Source organism: Haliotis rufescens, unplaced genomic scaffold, assembly GCF_023055435.1.
Source record: "Haliotis rufescens isolate VD_foot unplaced genomic scaffold, xgHalRufe1.0.p SCAF_2, whole genome shotgun sequence".
In the NCBI taxonomy this organism is placed as follows: domain Eukaryota; kingdom Metazoa; phylum Mollusca; class Gastropoda; order Lepetellida; family Haliotidae; genus Haliotis; species Haliotis rufescens.
Window position 1 is genome coordinate 15,251,661 of NW_025963890.1, and position 18,601 is coordinate 15,270,261.

The window sequence follows — 18,601 nt, forward strand, 5'->3', positions numbered from 1 at the left end:
TCACGGTGTGCCATATATTGGCAGAAAGTCAAACTGTTAGATCTTAGATGTTTACCACTATGCTGAAAATCCAATCACTGCTATGGTGCTGTCAAACCAAGGATCATAATCAGGGCGAATCTGGTATTGGGACCCACAATCATCGGATCTTTGTGCGACCAAGGGACGCAACTCTGCGCAGATAATCGTCGCTCTTAGTCCACATTATTACCCGTTTTGCACATTAATCTAACTGAGTAGACAAGTAACTGATGAGTACCACCGTGCCTGAGTTCACTGCCCTGATAGCTTATTCCCGAGGGTGAGTATAGTTGCCACACTGTAACCATCCCTAAGTAGCCACCATGCTAGAAGCATAACCAACCATAATCACATGCTACAAGCCCGATTTCCCCGAGGTGCTCAGTCAATACAGGAAGATGAATATCACACGTCAGTGCTTCTTCTACTAAACAATTACTCTTCCCTGAGCATAAGAAACCCTAACTCCAATGAACTTTGTTACGATTCTAATCGTTAATGAATCAAAATCAGGATATTTATGTTGTTGATATGAATTCACGTGTCTCAGCCTGGTTCCCTGGCTATGCTGCGCTGGCAGTGTAGCGCCAGCGCAGCATACCCAGGCTGTGACGAGTCTCTGCGTTAGCGTAGTTTCACTATTCAACCAGTTTTAATGCCAACATGAACTGGGAGCCGTTATGTGTTCGTTCTTATTGCACTGTGACTGATTTAGATTGGCATTTCAGATACTAAATAGTCTATCCTTCCCCCGCGGTTGCGTTCTTCTTGTAATAAACACGTAGAAATAGGTGTCATGTCTATGAAATCCAACACAGCCTGATGGCAATATCACTTAAATGAGTTTAATCTATTTTAGATTTTTTTACTATCTCTCCAACGAGTAGGACAAAATCTAAAAATATGTGAAATTCAAATCGGAGCTTCGCAGAGATTGGACTTTAAGAACACAAGGCCATGCACGACATTTCTCAATGAATCGTTGTATCAGAGTAATGGAGATATAAATCAAATGCGATTGGCTTAAAATAAAGTCAGAGTTAATGCAATTCAAGATAGATGAGATTTAATAATAGTGCTCGAAGTGTTAATAAAAAAGGGCAAATGTTCGTCGAAACAGCCGCATTTTTTTGTCCGACAGGACATTTGAACTTTTGCGGTATTTGTAGCCGTCACTATTGGCAAATGGAAACATCGGTAATGAAATACATGTATACTACTCCGGCTTTGATGGGGATGTTTTGCATCTTTCGATGATACACAAACCTGGTAACTCATAACATGTCAGGTGTATATCAAAAGGTGAGTAGTATGTACATAAAACATGGCATCAAATACAACAAACCATATTCCAGTGTGATTCAGGGTAGAATTAAATAACACCTTGGATTTAAAACGAGTATGCTCAATATTGTTCAACGCTGCTTTGAACAGTATTCGAGTTATATCACGGCGTGTCAGCCTATCAACCACTTTGGTGAAACCCCGAGCAGGCTATGGTCCTGACAAAGGATAATAATCAAGGCGACTTAAGGGATTCGGGCCCGCGAACATCGGATCCGGACGTTGCTAAGGGGCGCAACTCTGCAGAGTGTTGAAGCTAGACTTACCACTCTCCTCTGTTCTCTCAGACAGGATGGGGCTTGCCTTCCCAGCTCCGGCGTTATTTACTGCCCGAACCTTCAAAATAAATAAACTGGCATTACATTGAGTCGCAGTCAACATCTCGTAGTGCAATGAACCATTATCGGTGTGAACCGATATGTAACCATGGCACTATAACCGACGTTACTTCGGGAGGTTAAACCAGTGGTTGGTAGCATGACAACGTTTAGATAGGCCACACACATCCAACCGATCCTTGTCAATCAATCCCTACTATAAGTAATTGGTACTCGGTAAAAAATCGGAGACGGTTCCCAACGGTCGAGTACGATAGCAATATTCTGTGTGATGTGTATTCAAAATGGCATCACAACGAATTCGAATTAATCTAATGTGCCTCCATTGCCCTAGGGATCTGGCCCCTTTTCACCAAGCGGCCACAGCTCGAGGAATGTCGTAAGTCTATGTTAAAATATAGGGTAATCGTAGCGCTAGGATCACTCTCTAAAATGTGACCCTGTTTCTGAAAGAGATTTCAGCCCGAAGGCAATCAATCGTAACTCCAATACGTTGACTTGCGATCGGCGTAGCGCTAAGATCGCTTAGTGAAACGAGGCTCTGGTACAATAGTATTTTCACTTTTATTACCGAGTTGCGTCGGTTGTTGAAATATGTTCAGTCGTGCATTATAACGAACCCATGAGAAAAAATAACAAAAACATAAAGTTTTTGGAACCATTTGCCCCTAACAGGGTTCCTGAATTGTGTTTTACATTTTACGATGGTATTGGATTCTATGTCATGTTGTGTTTTCCAACTACAATTTGTTTACACCATTGGACCTCCTCGCCCATCATGGGTTTTTGCTTTCCATTGACAATCGCTTCTGCCCAAGAGCTCCGAACATATTGCACCAAAGCAATAAAGCCTAAAATTGATTTCTGTCGCCAACTGTTGATGTAAATACCACTGTCGATAGCTAATAACAGTGTCTTCAGAGATAATTGAAAACATTTCACGTGTTTCAGCTTCACAAATTCAACAGCAAAATTGTTTCATACAAAAAAGTCCCTACGTTTAATCCACAACTTTACCCCCTTCCTTAACTAAATTGCCCGCGTTAAACAGATTAAAACATATTAAAAACTTATAATCAAGGTATATACAATGATGTTCTCTTTATATATTAAAAAAAGTTCCACATTTACAGATCCCCCCAACGTATTCTGTCCAATGTTTGTCGAATGTTTGAATTCATAACACCAACTTCCATAAAAGAACAAAAACGTGTTTTCTGTCATGTTAACGGTTACCAAACCTATTTAAATTGCGCTTGCTTGGCGCCAAACGTCTCACTAATCCCTCAAGGCTTACACACCGACCAAAACATTGAGACGAAGTAGTGAGCGTTAGAAATAAATCGCACAGCTAATTCGTGAAATCGGGAATCATTCTTATTTCGCGACATTCTGACTGCCCCCACAGCTTCTTCGAGCTTTCGAAGCTTGTGTATGTACGTGAAACAAGCGGTTGTAATCAAATTATGTCTCAGTCTGTTTAGAACTTGCAGACTCTGCTACCTGCCTGGATCGGTGTAAGGAGCTCGTGTTATATATCGTCAGTTTTTTCTCTCTGCTGCGACAAGGTGGTGTTAATTGAATGCCCCAAAGTCGGACCTGTGATCAGTTTCGTATACGTGGTAGACGGTTTTCATCGAATCACAATCACTTATTTATCTTGGAAGTCTATAAAACTGTCTGTCTAATCAGGAAATATATTTTGAGTGTAATAAAGTATAAAAGGCTTTAAAAAACGACTCCATATGGAATTAACTGTGCTGGTTGAGAGATTATATTTTGTCTGTTGTCTGATATTTTATGACCGTGTTTGAAATATTGATAGAGATTAACGGCCGCGTCCTTGTGGTTAGTCTTGTTAATATTATCAACATTGTTGGGTTAAAAAAAACAAAAAACATTAGATCAATGCAGTAGCGTTAAACAACCTAAGATGTTCTTTGTCTATGATTTACTCTTTCACTTTTTTTCTAACAGAAACCATTTCAAGTAATGTAACTTCTTCTCCATCACCTATCAGATTACCCATATAGCAATGACACCTGACAAAACTAGATGAGAATTATCAAAGTAACGAAGCTATTGTATCATCAAAGCATTAAAAGCATTTAGTAAAAAACGAATTGACAAAAACATTCAAATCTCGTTCCAAAACAATCGATCAAATGCCAAATATCGACAAACACGAACAAAAGCTGTTTATAAGGTTGTCACAAAATGAATGAACTATTACATACATATCACAACCATTGCACTACGCGTTTTTTCTGACCAATCTCATCATAGGTAGGTTGTTGCGTTAGGTGAACTTTTTAATCAACCAATCAGCGTTGAAGCTTATAAATTCTCGGTACAAGTGAACGAAGCATTCAGATTTCTGATTTCTGTATCAAGAAAAAGATTATAATCGGAGTGTTCCGAATGCAAAAGAGTAAAACCGCGATTTAATAGTGGTCTGGATATTTATACAACCTGCCGTTTCTGAACGCCATGGCATGTGCGTCTAAAAGAGTGATAGATCTAAAATACATCATAAGAATTCCTAATGCAAAAAAGCTACAACCTTTCATCTTCTACCATAAATCTGGTCTGGTATCATTAATTCAATCACACGCCACCGGTATCACTTATGATATGTCATCGTAGTAATATTTGCATCTCTTCTAAAGCCCTCCAAAACCCCCGCATGTAGTGTGGTGGAGTAAATACAACAGTTCCAGCGTCAGCAAGCATAGGAAGGGGACAATTAGTACCCATCTCCCTACTTCCCCGTTATCTAGTGTTACAAGCATCAGCACGATACACCCCAGGGCATAATTATGTCCCGTATGTCCCACATCAAAGGGAACGCTCGGCAACTAACGATCTGGCTTATAGTCGAACATGTTCGATGACTGAAAAATACTTCGTTTCTTTTGACATGGGTCGGAGCCAGATGTATTTGAGCTAAAATTATCTACAAAATATGTATTTATTTTTCATCAAACAGAGATGAATGTATGTGATGATATGGCACTTTTTGTTGTGACAAGTATTATCGAGATTTTATAGTGCTGTACTGGCGTGGTAAATATTTTTACTTCAAAGGTAGTTTTGAAATATACACTTTGATATGACAAAGTGATGACAGGCTGCTATATCTTCAAAAAGAAGAGTCACTTTTACGTTTTTGATATAAGAATATGTTCTTTTTAGACTTTGGTCCATTTCACCCCAAAATGGACTTCATATCTTTATTGTAGGATGTGATGTGCTGTTCCAAGCGGTTTAAAGAAATTCAACGCCAATGTGAAACTGATAATGTTATATAAGTGTTAATGTTAGCCACAGACATCCTGACAAACACTTCAAAAAGGTTTGTTTGTAAAAAAGTGCTAAAATAAAAGTTTGAATGTTCTCTTGGAAGTGTTTGATCGTGCCTCTTCCTTAAGTATTTTATAAAAAATCTCCACCATCGAATTGGATAAGATCTTTTAAGAAATCCATCCTCCACAAGCAAACTACATGGTCAATGAGATCATATTTGAAAACAAACAAAACGTATGAACTACGTCAAAAAGCTCAAAAACAGATAAAAGGGCGTGCTATAAAAAGCCATGGATGACTAAATTGAAAAATGACCGCAAGTGACTCAGACTTTGAGTCGCATGGTCATGGGCAATCAACTATACGGGAAATCAGATGTATTACAAAATAATTGCAACGCCGGAGAGGGAGGGGGTGCGTTTACTTGTTGTATTTGACTGAGCCTCTAGAGTGAGTTTTTTCTTCTGATCGATTTCAGTAAAGTTTATTGAATCCATTCAGGCTAAAGGCACCAAGGTCTGTCTGACAGGGCCAGCTAGAATCTGACAGTGACTCAACCTTCTGTGCGACACGTGCATCGCATTTGGGAGGTGCATTCCACCTGAATCACCATGCTAATAGGATTTTGATATAGACTGATTAATTTGGATGTTCACTGCAACAAGCGTTGGACAAGAGTTATGCCATTTTACTGGGAATCTAACTCCATTGAGAATAATTGAATTTTACAAGATTAAGTGTTAGGAGTCTTGAAGACGCAACTTTTTCTTTTGAAGATTGTGTTAGGCTTGAAACAGACTTTGTTCGTCGATGTTAGAAAGGGATGTTTGTATTTAAATATTTCAAAGGAATAACGACTTCAAGACTATTGGTCAAACAAGCCTTCGGTATATAGCCGTATATTCGCATTTGGGTAATCTTGTATTGAGTACGGAGAAGCCTTGTCAACTCGACCTCCTGTAAGTCGATATGTTGTGTACGACGATGTAACGTAATGTTTCCCGAACAATCCCTATTTCCAGTATGGTAATATTGGTAATCCGCTTGACTCGAACTACGGGTAACTGATGTTTAGATGTTGTTATACGCCGCACTCAGCAATATTCGAGCTGTATGACGGCGGTCTGTGAAAAATCGGTCAGTAAAAATTCGACATGAGCATCGATCGACGCATTTGGGATACGATGATATCCATCAACCAAGTCAGGGAGCCTGACCACCCGAACCCGTTAGTCGCCTCTTTCGGCAAGTATTGGTTGCTAAAGACGAATTCTTACCCGTATCGTAAGACAACAAAACCCCTTTCCATTATTATTAGCAATCAATTCAAGGTTTTTATTCGTATGAGGCCACAGTGACATACACAGAGATGTTGAACACACACACATACATACATGCATGCATGCATGCACGCACGCACGCACGCACGCACGCACGCACGCACGCACGCATGCACGATATTCATAAACCCTTGGTTCCAATGAAGACATATAGGCAGGGTGTTTATAAAGTCTTTGTATAGTCTCCCTCATACAGATGAGCATAAATCGACCCCCAGGCACCTCCCTCCATAACTATATATGTTAACATCACCGCTCCAAGCCTCATAAACAAGTTACCTTTCTCATTTGTTAACAGGGTAATTTACATCTCTGGTTCCAATAATAAATAATTCGATATATCACTGAGCAGGATCTGCTGGTTGTGGTTTCCAGTGCGGTTCTGAAGATTTTTCTGTACAAGCCTGAACCCACCGGGTCTACAATAGCGGTTCATGCTTATACCTGCATCCTTTCGTGTTTTATCGTCAAGCTGACGCGGTGATATAACTGAAATAGTGTCAAAGGCGGCGTAAAACAACTCACTCACTTCACATCATCACAGGGGCGGTCGGGTAGCCTAGTGGTTAAAGCGTTCGCTCGTCACGCCGAAGACCCGGGTTCGATTCCCGACATGGGTACTATGTTCGAAGCCCATTTCTGGTGTCCTCCGCCGTGATATTGCTGGAATATTGCTAAAAGCGGCGTAAAACCATACTCACTCACTCACGTCACCACACCAGTGCACAACGCGTCTTTTCATCTCCCAGTAATTTCAAACATGCACATTTACCGTAACCATGAGTTAGATCAGTCTCCGGCAACATAGCCAGACATATATACTGATGAAATCTGATTAGTCCCCATGTTATCTGTGCTTTGCGATGCAAGAATACATCCTGAACCTCTCGGTATTGTTCGAATGTCTGCTGTTACGTCAGAGACATCCAGACAACTTTGTTGGTCCTGATGTTGAGTTAGTGTTCATGTCCATCTATTGATGTTCATTGGCTTGTGGCATCCGACAGGATAACATCATGCAGAAAGCTTGTAATCAACATCGTCTTGTATTGATGTTAAGGTCTACTTCGTTGCATGAATGTCTATTAATTGTTATTGCTCTTGGTGGGTTGTCTCATCAGATCACTTTCAGTGGTGTCTGTCTGTTTGAAATGTAAACATTTCGTGTAGACAGATAGTTAATTGCTATGCTATCATTAAGGTTCGGTCATCATTTCATGGTCATACCGTTGTTGCTAGGTAACTGATAAACAACATGGTTCTTTTTGTATTGATTGTACATTATCACACTTAGTTCCCAGACACATGTTTTGGATAAAAAGTGTAAAACTGCCAGTAAAACACAATTACGTTGTGTGTTTACGTGTATGTAGTGCAATACAGTGGTACCTTGTAAACACGGACCCTGTTTAACGGGTATCAGCCTTGATTTCTTTTTGGTGTGGTTAGTTAGGTGAAATGGGGTTTAAGAATATTGCACTTATATAGGGACGTGTGTGTGTGTGTGTGTGTGTGTGTGTGTGTGTGTGCTTGTACTAGCCGGACTAATGCCAGTTTAACATGAACACCCCACTCAAACACAGTAAATTGACTCCAAACCGAACAGGCCTTGTTTTACTCCCTCAATGCCGAGTGCCAGACAGGGTACCAGTACCACATTTCAACGTCTTGTGGTATGACACGGCTTGGGTTCGAACCACCGACCTTCCGCTCTCCCGGCAGACGCTCTATCCACTAGACCATTTGGAACAACTCCATACATACATTGGTACATGATTCGTTATCCGGTAGTTTTTTAATCTGGAAGCTTTCGACCTGAACGGTAGGTGCCGTTCGGATTAAAAAAGGTTTGATTGTATATGTTCATATTTTTTACTGTTATATTGACACATTAAATGTTTTTCATCACGTTAGCTGGTAGATTTTATGATACTTTCTATTAATATTTATATGCTGTGAAACACGGTATTTTCAGCCATTTTCAACCTGGCTTAAAAAAACACATTGACCATAGTACCCTAAAATGAGGATCGGGTGATTACAATGTGGGACCTGGCTAATTGTGTCTCATGTATTCCGACAACGCCAGGCGTTGCTTATGCTATCAACCACTACGAACATTGGTGTGCCTGTCCCCACTTGGTAATTTTACAGATCACCGTACTACATGTGGAACAGCCGCCTCCGTGGTCTTGTGGTAGAGCGTCCGCCCGGAGAGCGGAAGGTCCGGGGTTCGATCACCGGCCGCGTCATACCAAAAGACGTCAAAAGATGGTACTTGTTGTTACCCTGTCTGGCTCTCGGCATTAAGGGGCTAAAACAAGGACTGGTCGGCTCGGAGTCAGTATACTGTGTCTGAGTGGGGTATTCATGTTAAACTGCGGCATGGTATCTCAGTGAGCTAGCACTATAAATCGGCATCAGTCCGGACTCGTACAAACACACACACACACACACACACACACACACACACACACACACGTCGCTATATAAGTGCAATAATCTTGGATGCGACGTTAAACCCAATTTCACCTCACCTCACCACATGTGGAGTGAGTGAGTGAGTGAGTATGGTTTTACGCCGCTTTTAGCAATATTCCAGCAATATCACGGCGGGGGACACCAGAAATGGGCTTCACACATTGTGCCCATGTCGGGAATCGAACCCGGGTCTTCGGCGTGACGAGCGAACGCTTTAACCACTAGGCTACCCGACCGCCCCCGCCACATGTGGAACAACGACTGGGTGCAAACAACACTAAATTCCTCAATCCCCTAGAGGAATGGGGTGTGTTGTGGTGTTGTGTGTTGTGATGTGGTGTGGTGTGGTGTGGTGTGGTGTTAGTGAGTTCGTAACCTGTAAAAACATATCGTACAGTGAAAAGAATCACAAAAACAAAGTTAGTATCAACATGAAAAAAAATAAAACTATTCACCTGCACTTGGTATTCGGTGAACGGTTTGAGCCCCGTCAGCACAAACTCAACAAACTGAGTGGCTGCATAGTGCTCAATCCCGTTAGCGTTCGCCGACCCAGCCTCCCAGTACATGATCCTGTATGACGTCACGTTGCCGTTAGCCGGTTTCGGCCTGTTCCACGACAATGTTATACTTCGAATGTCGCGCTTGCGCACTGACAGGTGGGTTGGTGGACCAGGTACTGCAAAAAAAGATAATTTAAAGAGTGAGTGAGTGAGTTTGGTTTAACGACGCTTTGAACAGCATTACAATTATGTCGGAGCGTGTCAGTTTGATGTGGGAGGAATGCCCGTAAATTAATGAAGACTATCGCTAAACATGGGGATGAACTGAGATTTTTTTTAAATTTGTTATTAACAAAGCCGTGTTAGACGTGATAATTAATGAGTTAGTTAGTGGCCTTTTACGCCGCTTTAAACAGTTTTTTGATATCCCACTTATATCACGGGGTCAGCTTAATGTGGCAGGAAAGCCCAAGGGAATGCAGGTCTCCGACGAATACCACTTTCGTGAAACCCACTAGCATGGGTATGGCGCTGACAAACCCAAGACACACAAATCACGGTGAATCTGGTTGGTTGGTTGGTTGGTTTGTTGTTTAACGCCGCACTCAGGAATATTCCAGCTATATGAAAGCGGTCTATAAATAATCGAGTCTGGACCTGACAATGATTGACATCCTGAGCATCGATCCACGCAATTGGTATCGATGACATGCATCAACCACCCGAACCCGTTAGTCGCCTCTCACGACAAGCAAAGTCGCCTTTAACGGCAAGCATGGGTTGCTGAAGACCTATTCTACCCCGAACATCTTCACGGGTCTGGTGATTCGAACATATGAAAATAGGTTCCTGGTACGACTTCGGGACGGAACTCTAGAATTACAGCGCCTTAGACGAGAGGGTCACCCGTGCTCCCAAAACATATTAACATATCCACAACTTCAATAATTCAGACGGTTTTTCAAGAACCAACAGAGTCGTTCGGATTATTAAAGTTAAACCGGTAATGTCCACACGGTAAAGAGATTGAATACATCGTATCGATGCGGCGAGTCCAGAAAGAAACACCCTTGCGTATTCATACGTATGAGGACGTATTCAGCAGGCGTACATTAACCTTAACAATTTTAAAGCATTATTTTATGCTGATGACAGCTCTGCAAGGGTGAAGTGAGGTGAGGTGAAGTGAGGTGAGGTGAGGTGCGGTGAACTGGGGTTTAACGTCGCGTTCAAGATTATTGCACTTATGAAGCGACGTGCATGCACGTGTGTGTGCGGGGCTGCTTGTTCTAGTCCGAACTAATTTTATAGTGCTAGCCCACTGAGATACCATACCCAGTTTCACATGAATACCCCCCTCAGGCAGAGTACACTGACTTCGAGCCGACCAGTATTTGCTTTAGCCCCTTATGCCGAGCGCCAGACAGGGTAGCGCTCAGCACTGGGTTGACTAGGCTAGGCAGTAAACAATTTACGTATTATTTATTGATCCAAAAGAATCATAACATGGTGGCGATGACACAGTTCCACTGGTTGCGTTCATTGTTCGTTAATTTGATGGTACTAGATATACGAGAGCTGGAATAAAACAGCGGCACGGTGAAAAAAAAGCCTTGCCAGTAGTTCACAATACGTCTCCGCGGAATAATAAATATAAATAATTTGTTTGTATTTATCAAATCGATGTCGATGGGTTTTGTGATACAGTCTTGTGACAATTAGTATAAGGTAATGGCCTTTGTAGATCAGAGAGACTGAAAAAAATACAGTTCCTGGGGACTTTTTCAAAGCTGTGGTTCTGTCACACGCTTCAACGCACAAATCATAAAAGCTTAAATTACAGCAGGGTTCGGTGCGTATGGATCATAAACGATTCTGATGAATCTTTTCATAATTCGCGCACCAAACAAAGCAAAGTTCAAACTTTTGACAAAAAACAGCTTTTGTTCTGAGTTTGACTATCGATGCGTACGAAATACTATCATGCACTCGCACGTGCTTAATCTACCTGCCATGAGACGAAATTGACAAGGCTTTCAGTGCATACGCGCAGCACATTTCCATAATGAATAGCTGAAAGTATTGACATTGACAAGGCAGAATTATACTGCACATCAGGTGTGATCCTTTGAAGACACACAACGTGCCCTGACTGGAACCACGTGATCGATGACTCGACAGGGCACATATTTAAGATAAATATTTGTTTCATTTATTAACTTTAATTAATTTCGTTTTTTAAGAAGAAACAGGGTTCGTGATAGAACCATCTGATATTGACTTTCATACGATTGTTTCAGTCAACCATAAACCAGTTTGGAAACAGTACGAGGTCATGACAATATGATTTTTTTTAAAGTTCAATGATTTTTTTCTCTTATTAGGTGACCTCGGTGCAAGAGAAATCGATAAGTTAAGTAAGAAACCCAATTTCATTATATCATTGATTGTGAATTGTAGAATATTAGCATATTTATACAATCTGATTGAAGATATGTTCGTTAAAATATTTCATTTTACAACACTTACAAGTAAATTGGTTAATTATATATTTTATTGAAAAAATGCCATTTACGTCGGCATTCAATATCTGTTATGAAAGACAAAGTAGTTTCATTGTACAAAATCGATAAACAGAGCAAAATACAAGGTGTGACTGATATTCATCATCAGTTTATCATTTTGTGTGTCCCTAATTTGACGTAATGCCGACACGCCCTTAATATTAATGGTTTATCGCGAAGCCTTGTGATCAATTATATAATAATAATACTCAATTGGCATTGTTAGCTACCGATCAACTTCTTAGAAACAATTTTCGACATCGCAGTTGTCCATTTAATAAGTGATTGAGAAATAATTAAAATTTGTTACCGTACACACTGAAAAAATAAAAAAAAGAATAGTTTGGAAGACGTTGTTGGAGGAACACGTGGACTATTTTGTAAATCAAGGCAACTATTTATCATAGAGTTGAAACATCTCATTTAACTGAGTTCATGATTTGATGTGTTCATGAAGAAATTATGAGTCTTCATCATCATCATCATCATCATCATCATCATCATCATCACTGCTTTTGCTGTCGCCGTATATGACTCATAAATAAAACACTTAGCACTCAGTAGGGGCAATGTCAACACGAATTCACAGCATTTAATCCTATCTAAACAATCCATTTAACACAATCACTATTTGAATATTTCATGCGTGTGGCCCACATGTCAAGAACCACAGCTTGCCGGCGCACTTACATGTCTCGGGCGTTTTCAGGCATTGTCGTTCCGAATCCGGACTCACGAACCCTTTGTTGGTAACATAACGGACTTGAATACAGTACTGAGTGAATGGGCTAAGGTCCCGGATGACCATCATTCTCCCTTCACCGCCCGGGGTTGTCCACGTCTTGGTCGTCCCGTCCCCCTCAGGGCTGGTAACACGTACTTTGTATTCCTTCGCAAAATCACAATTGAGGTCCTCTGGGAGTGGGTCCTGTGTCACATAAAAAGATATAATAAATAAAGTGTTGTTTTAATAATTAGGACAATTGCCTTTCTCTGTTCGATACGGTCGTGTAGTTACTGCATAATTATTTGAACACATTTCCTTATTAGGCATGCGGGAGGTGAAAGGTAACAGATTGACTGCTATTGTTCGTAGGGTTTTATCTTCACGCAAAATAAACCCACGGGGACTGTTCATTTCAACGCCATGTTGTTAGATGCCTGGCTGTAAGACCCAAGTGAATACATTTGTTTTTTTTAATATTCACAAATTAATTTTTCATTTGTGGCATGCCATTTCCGTGAAGCACGTTAGTGAAAATGAAAGAAAAAAATATTAAGACCTGGCTATTCATTCACAAAAAGTCAACAACACCAACAAAACATGTTCCGAAAAATCAAAGGGTACAAAGGAAGCATTAGCGCAAACATTTTACATTTGTGATAGCGGCTGTTAACTTTGTTGACTTTACAATTATCTCCCTTTGTTAGTTGAAACGGTGAGTAATTTATTGAGTTGTAACTGAACTTCTCCCCTTAATGAATTTATTATTGATACTACCAAGCTCACAGTCAGTCAAAAAACGAAATTAAATCATTGCCACTCTGAGAGAATGGAAATGACATGGAACCCATCTGGTACAGTGCGAAGACTCTGAATGCCACCTGCAGATCAATTGTGCATGCTGGGTGACAACGTTTATCAAATCTAAACACGGTAATTAGTTAATGGGATGAAATCGTTATTGTCATCAATAACAGACCGCGGTTATAGCCACGGGGCAACGTATACATCACTTTAATCATAATTTTTTATATTTTTTTAAAATTATTGCAACTGAATCACTGCTTGACGTTAAACCGGGAAATACGTCGGTTGTTTGGAGAAAAAATGCCACTCAGGCAATGTATTGTAGAAACCTAGAACAAGTTCACAAATTGTGATGCGATATGTGATGGAGTGAGTGATCGAATGAGTTTAGTTTTGTTTTGGCTGCTTCTGGCAATATTCCAGTCATATCACTACGAGGGCACACCAGAAATAGGCTTCAGATAATGTACCTACATAGGGATACGAACCCATGCCTTCAGGTGACGAGCCAGCACTTTAACCATTACACTATCCCACCGCCTCTCGATGTAAGTAGTATGTGAGTGAGGTCATTAACATAGTTATGTGTCAACGATCGTACATACGAGTAGGGCGAAAGGAGTGAGGTGCTTGTGCTTAGAACTTGTCTAGGACTGGACACATTTCTGTGGGATATGTATGACTGGACACATAGGTTTTATCGATGAAAGTATCAAAAATATATGAGGATCCTCATTAAAACATTCTTTTCCTTACCCTTCCAAATTCGCCTCCCCTCCAGCTCTCCTAATATTAATTATGTCCACAAAAATCGTTTTTTTTCAGAACCCACCCAAGACTGTTTCTTATTGACGACCCATCCCTCAAGCCAGGTCCTAATTGACAAGATATGAAATCCCCACGTCATCTTCGTCACGTCATATCAATACCTCATTATTGAGGTGATGTACGTTCATATAGATTTCTGTATACTTACAATCCATTTGACGGTGATGACGGTTCTAGGGACTGTGTCGTTCACCTGTATCAGTGTCTTCACCTCCTGTAACGTGGGGCCAAGGCGGGGCTCTGAAACGCGGAGAGTACATTTAATCATCATGACTGATTTGTCAGAGTAAATCTTTCAGAGGCATTTTTAACACTATCTTGCTACGACTCTCTTCATGGACATTGAAAATTACCTAGACGTATTAATAAGAAGGGAAGAAGGAACATACAGCCTTTGATATCATAGCCAGTATCTAGTTGTTACGACTGCGTCAGTAGTGACCGAGTTGGGTTTAACGCGTCTTTGAAAAAAATATTCTAGTAATATCACAGCGTGGGAAGATGGGCGGTAAGAAGGTCTTCGGCGTTTACCACTTAGATGAAACCCACGAACAAGGATATGGTGCTGGTGAAACTAGAAACATAGCCAGCACAAAGCCGGATTCGAACAAAACGATGACAGGTCATTGATATGAATGACTAAAGGATATGGAATATGTCATAATTATGTTTAGGTTAAGAGATAGGCGAAGATGGAGAACAAAGATGCAGCTATTTCACTCTTACCCAGTTTGAACAATGTTAAAGGCTTTGAAAATATAAGCTAAGCCTTAAAATAACAGGTTACTTTTATAATGAACTATTACAGGCTTGGTATACTTCAACATGTTTTGTTCTGTGGACTGTTTTACCTCCCACGGTCGCCATCATTTCATAGTACATGTACTTTCAATTCCTTCCTTTCACCTGACAGTTATCTTTATGTCGAACTCGGGTTGTTTCGAAGTACTTTGTGTTAACCAGAGCATCATGTTTTCGTTATATTGCTTTCCAGGTCTATCCAATTCATGCATAATGCTGACAACTTCGGTTATTCGAGATAATGCCTGACTCTATGACTCTATCGTCCGTACATAATCGAGTCTGAACCAGACAATCTAGTGAAATTCATCCTGAGCATCGATCTACACAATGGGGATACGATGACATGCATCAACCATGTCAGCAAGCCCGACCACCCGATCAATCTCTTGGGATAAGCATGGGTTGCTGAAGACCAATTCTAACTCGAATCTTCACCTGTTCTATACGACTCAGTGACGCACCCACCTGCACATTTAGTGTTGACGTGTATTATAGGCCCGGGGGGTCCTTCCCCTCCCTCCTCTTTGTTCCTGGTAACCACGTAGATGGCGTACTTGGTATTGGGGGTCAGCTCCGTGATTGTGAAGGAACACATGTCCTCACAAAAAGTATGGTAGACCAGTCCGGTCATGGTGTACATCTTCTCTCCCTTGGCCTTGACATTGATGCTGTACCACAAGATGGGTCCGTCCCCCGTGTCCCCTGTCTTGTCGTTCCACTTATGCCACTGGATGGTGATGTTGGTGGCCTTCACGGACCCCTCCCTGACCTGCGGAGCCCGACTCAGACGCGGGGGTTCTGTCAAACCAAGAATTTATGAGTGATTACGTTTGCAACAGTTTTTGATTACGTTTGCAACAGTTTTTGATTACGTTTATAACAGATTTTAGCTTCTTCGAGTATCAGTTTTAAGGCGCGTGGGACCCAAACCCAAGGTGACGCTAGTTGGATGTATTTTTACCACCATGGTGAAACCAATCGGTATGGTGTTGACAGACCATACTTCATTATCCGGGATCCAAACCCACGATCAGCGGATCCTGGTCGGACGAAGGAAAGTAACTGCGCAGCAAATTGCGGCGTCTAAGGCTACTATGTTATCCTAGTCCTGCACCATGACTGTGGAATATATTTATTTTATGAAAACAAACCTAGAAACGTATACAAAGGCAAGTCTAGACAGCTCTAGCTAGCTCTATTCCATAGCAAAGGGATTTTTTTTGTTTCTTTTGAGAGTCAAAAGGGTATTGTGTTATATGAGATTTCATAGACTAAATATTAGTCTAAGGTTATCCGTGAGTCTTCATTTCATTTCAAAATTTGGATATGACATGAATACTTCACCGAATTATGAGCATATTCGTAAAAATGGTAAATAGGTCTAAGGATGTAATCAACAACATTTACAGGCACAGAGCTTTTGAGAATATCTGTGGTTGAGCGTGTGATCATTTCTGAACCTCTGAATTACAATGAGAATTTCATTTTTTATGACAAAAAAGGTCTGTAAATGGTTATTTATATTTTCAACAAAACCATAAAACATTTCTGAATATTTTACTCCCGGTAAGGAGACTGTTATAACTGCGCCCTTTTCTCCACACTTGATCGGAAGCTCCACAGAAGGCGCCGACACTAAACAGCTAATTAATCTATGAGGACATATTGACTGAAAGGTCGAGTTGTGTGTCTGGACCCCATCGCGGCTCAGACAGTGTGCTGAGGAGGTTTTCTTTCCCACAAACCGGTGATTTAAATACAAAAGAGACCCTCAGTCAGCACGAGCTACATGGAATACCCATTACAAGCTTAACCCATGAGGACTTATATGTCGCCTGAGAATCTTACAACCTGACAAGAGTTCGTTCCGAACTGTAACACCGGTCTGCTTTTTGTAGCCCCCGACATGTTTGTTGTTTACAGAAGCCGGGTAAAACCACGATATTTTTACAACCTGACAAGGGCTCGTTTCGTTTTATTCCATCAGTCTTCTTTTTCACGTAACCCGGAAAGTGTTGTTGATGAAAACCGGACAAAACCATAACAATTAACCTGATGCGAACATCGCAAACAAGGGCATCTTCTTTGACTCCGAGACGCAAAGGTCAGTCTCGTTTGTAATGATCTTTTATAAATTAACAGCTTCCAAAGGGAAATCGACAACTAATGAAAGAAATCAATTGACACAAAATTACACACGACCTTCATTTTGGCAGGATCAATGAGGATGTGCAGGACATGAGAACAGGGCGATCGTGAGATCAATCAAGCAACTGCAGCCAATGTGTGTACATCAATTAGGACCTCTAAGAGGATTTATTACATTCTGTTTGGCAAATGTCTTCTTTCCTTTCAACTAGGCACAATTTGACGTAATGAATATTCAGAAATATATAACCTTTCCTCGCATTATCAAGCTCTCAATACCTCGTGTTTATATTTTCCTAGATATCGAATAATGAAGACGTGATATTTACACAAATCTTTCAATTAGATATTAATCGATAAATCCCGGAGCGCTCTGTAAATATTTTTTCCCGAACCCTGCTGTAGGATTGTGCTTAATCTTGACAAGAAAAATATCTGTTGCCAATTATTCCATAAAACTAACATGATCCTGATAAATTTAGAACCTAAAATCCCAACTGATGTCCTTACATAAACTTCACGCGGTCGTTAACCTTTGTCTTACAACAACAGCTCATGGAATATTCCTAATACCCGGCTCTGTATTTCAGATGCCTATGCTGTCAGTAAATATTACCCGCCGGGCAAATGGTGTCATTATTAAACTCAACCATATCAACCATTTCCGATATTTATTCAGACACCGCTGAAAGTTTAATTTTTGAAGTTCAGCATTAAAGAACCTGATGTGAAAGTATATTTAACTTCCTTATCACACTGAAGACATTTTCATAGTGAAAACAAAGTCCTCGATATTAATGAAATTTTAAAAATGTTATTTGTTAGATAATTCCATCGAGAAGACCTTTATCAGAACAAACAGAAAATCAATATCTAGCCGTGCTACTCTAACCAAACCAGCCATTCTGGTGGCATGTGTTTCCCTTTTGCAATTATTTGTTCTGTGTCACAGAGCAATCAATAAGATTAGGGTATATCTGGTTTACTGGATGATTTTGGACAAATGTTTCTCAGAGAAATCTACAGCCACACGCTTTGATCTGACGGGAGTTCCCTCAACCTCGCCTGTCCCACGCAAAACAAGTATCAAGGAAAACCCGGCTTTACGGCAACACGTCGGGGACTTTGTACCAGAAATATTTCACCAATCTCTTAATAAATGACCATCATGTAGGATTATTTGAGAGGAGGGCCAAAATGGTCATTCGCATGCGAAGCCTTGTTGCCATGGGAACAGGTATCTACGAGATTACTTCAAAGAACGATTTGTAGTTTTCTATTATCACATGTGTCATTCAGATCAGTGGGATTTACGAGAAGCCTCGCAACATGACGAGTAATAAATCGGTCTCCGAAGTGATATTTTTCTCAAATAAATCCGTAAGAATAAGAC

The 18,601-nt window shown here is 40.7% G+C and overlaps 1 protein-coding gene across 7 annotated transcripts in view; it reads right to left on the bottom strand.

Moving 5' to 3' along the window:
* Nucleotides 1-18,601, bottom strand: part of LOC124135590 (receptor-type tyrosine-protein phosphatase mu-like) — a 197,182-nt gene that overhangs the window by 71,262 nt on the left and 107,319 nt on the right. For all 7 annotated transcript variants that reach the window (XM_046500968.2, XM_046500964.2, XM_048399677.1 and 4 more), the window contains 5 exons: nucleotides 15,526-15,858; nucleotides 14,405-14,496; nucleotides 12,588-12,825; nucleotides 9,286-9,509; nucleotides 1,632-1,701 (listed from right to left, as the gene is read on the bottom strand). In XM_046500968.2, the coding sequence (XP_046356924.1) occupies nucleotides 1,632-1,701; nucleotides 9,286-9,509; nucleotides 12,588-12,825; nucleotides 14,405-14,496; nucleotides 15,526-15,858 (957 nt within the window). The remainder of the gene's footprint in view (nucleotides 1-1,631; nucleotides 1,702-9,285; nucleotides 9,510-12,587; nucleotides 12,826-14,404; nucleotides 14,497-15,525; nucleotides 15,859-18,601) is intronic.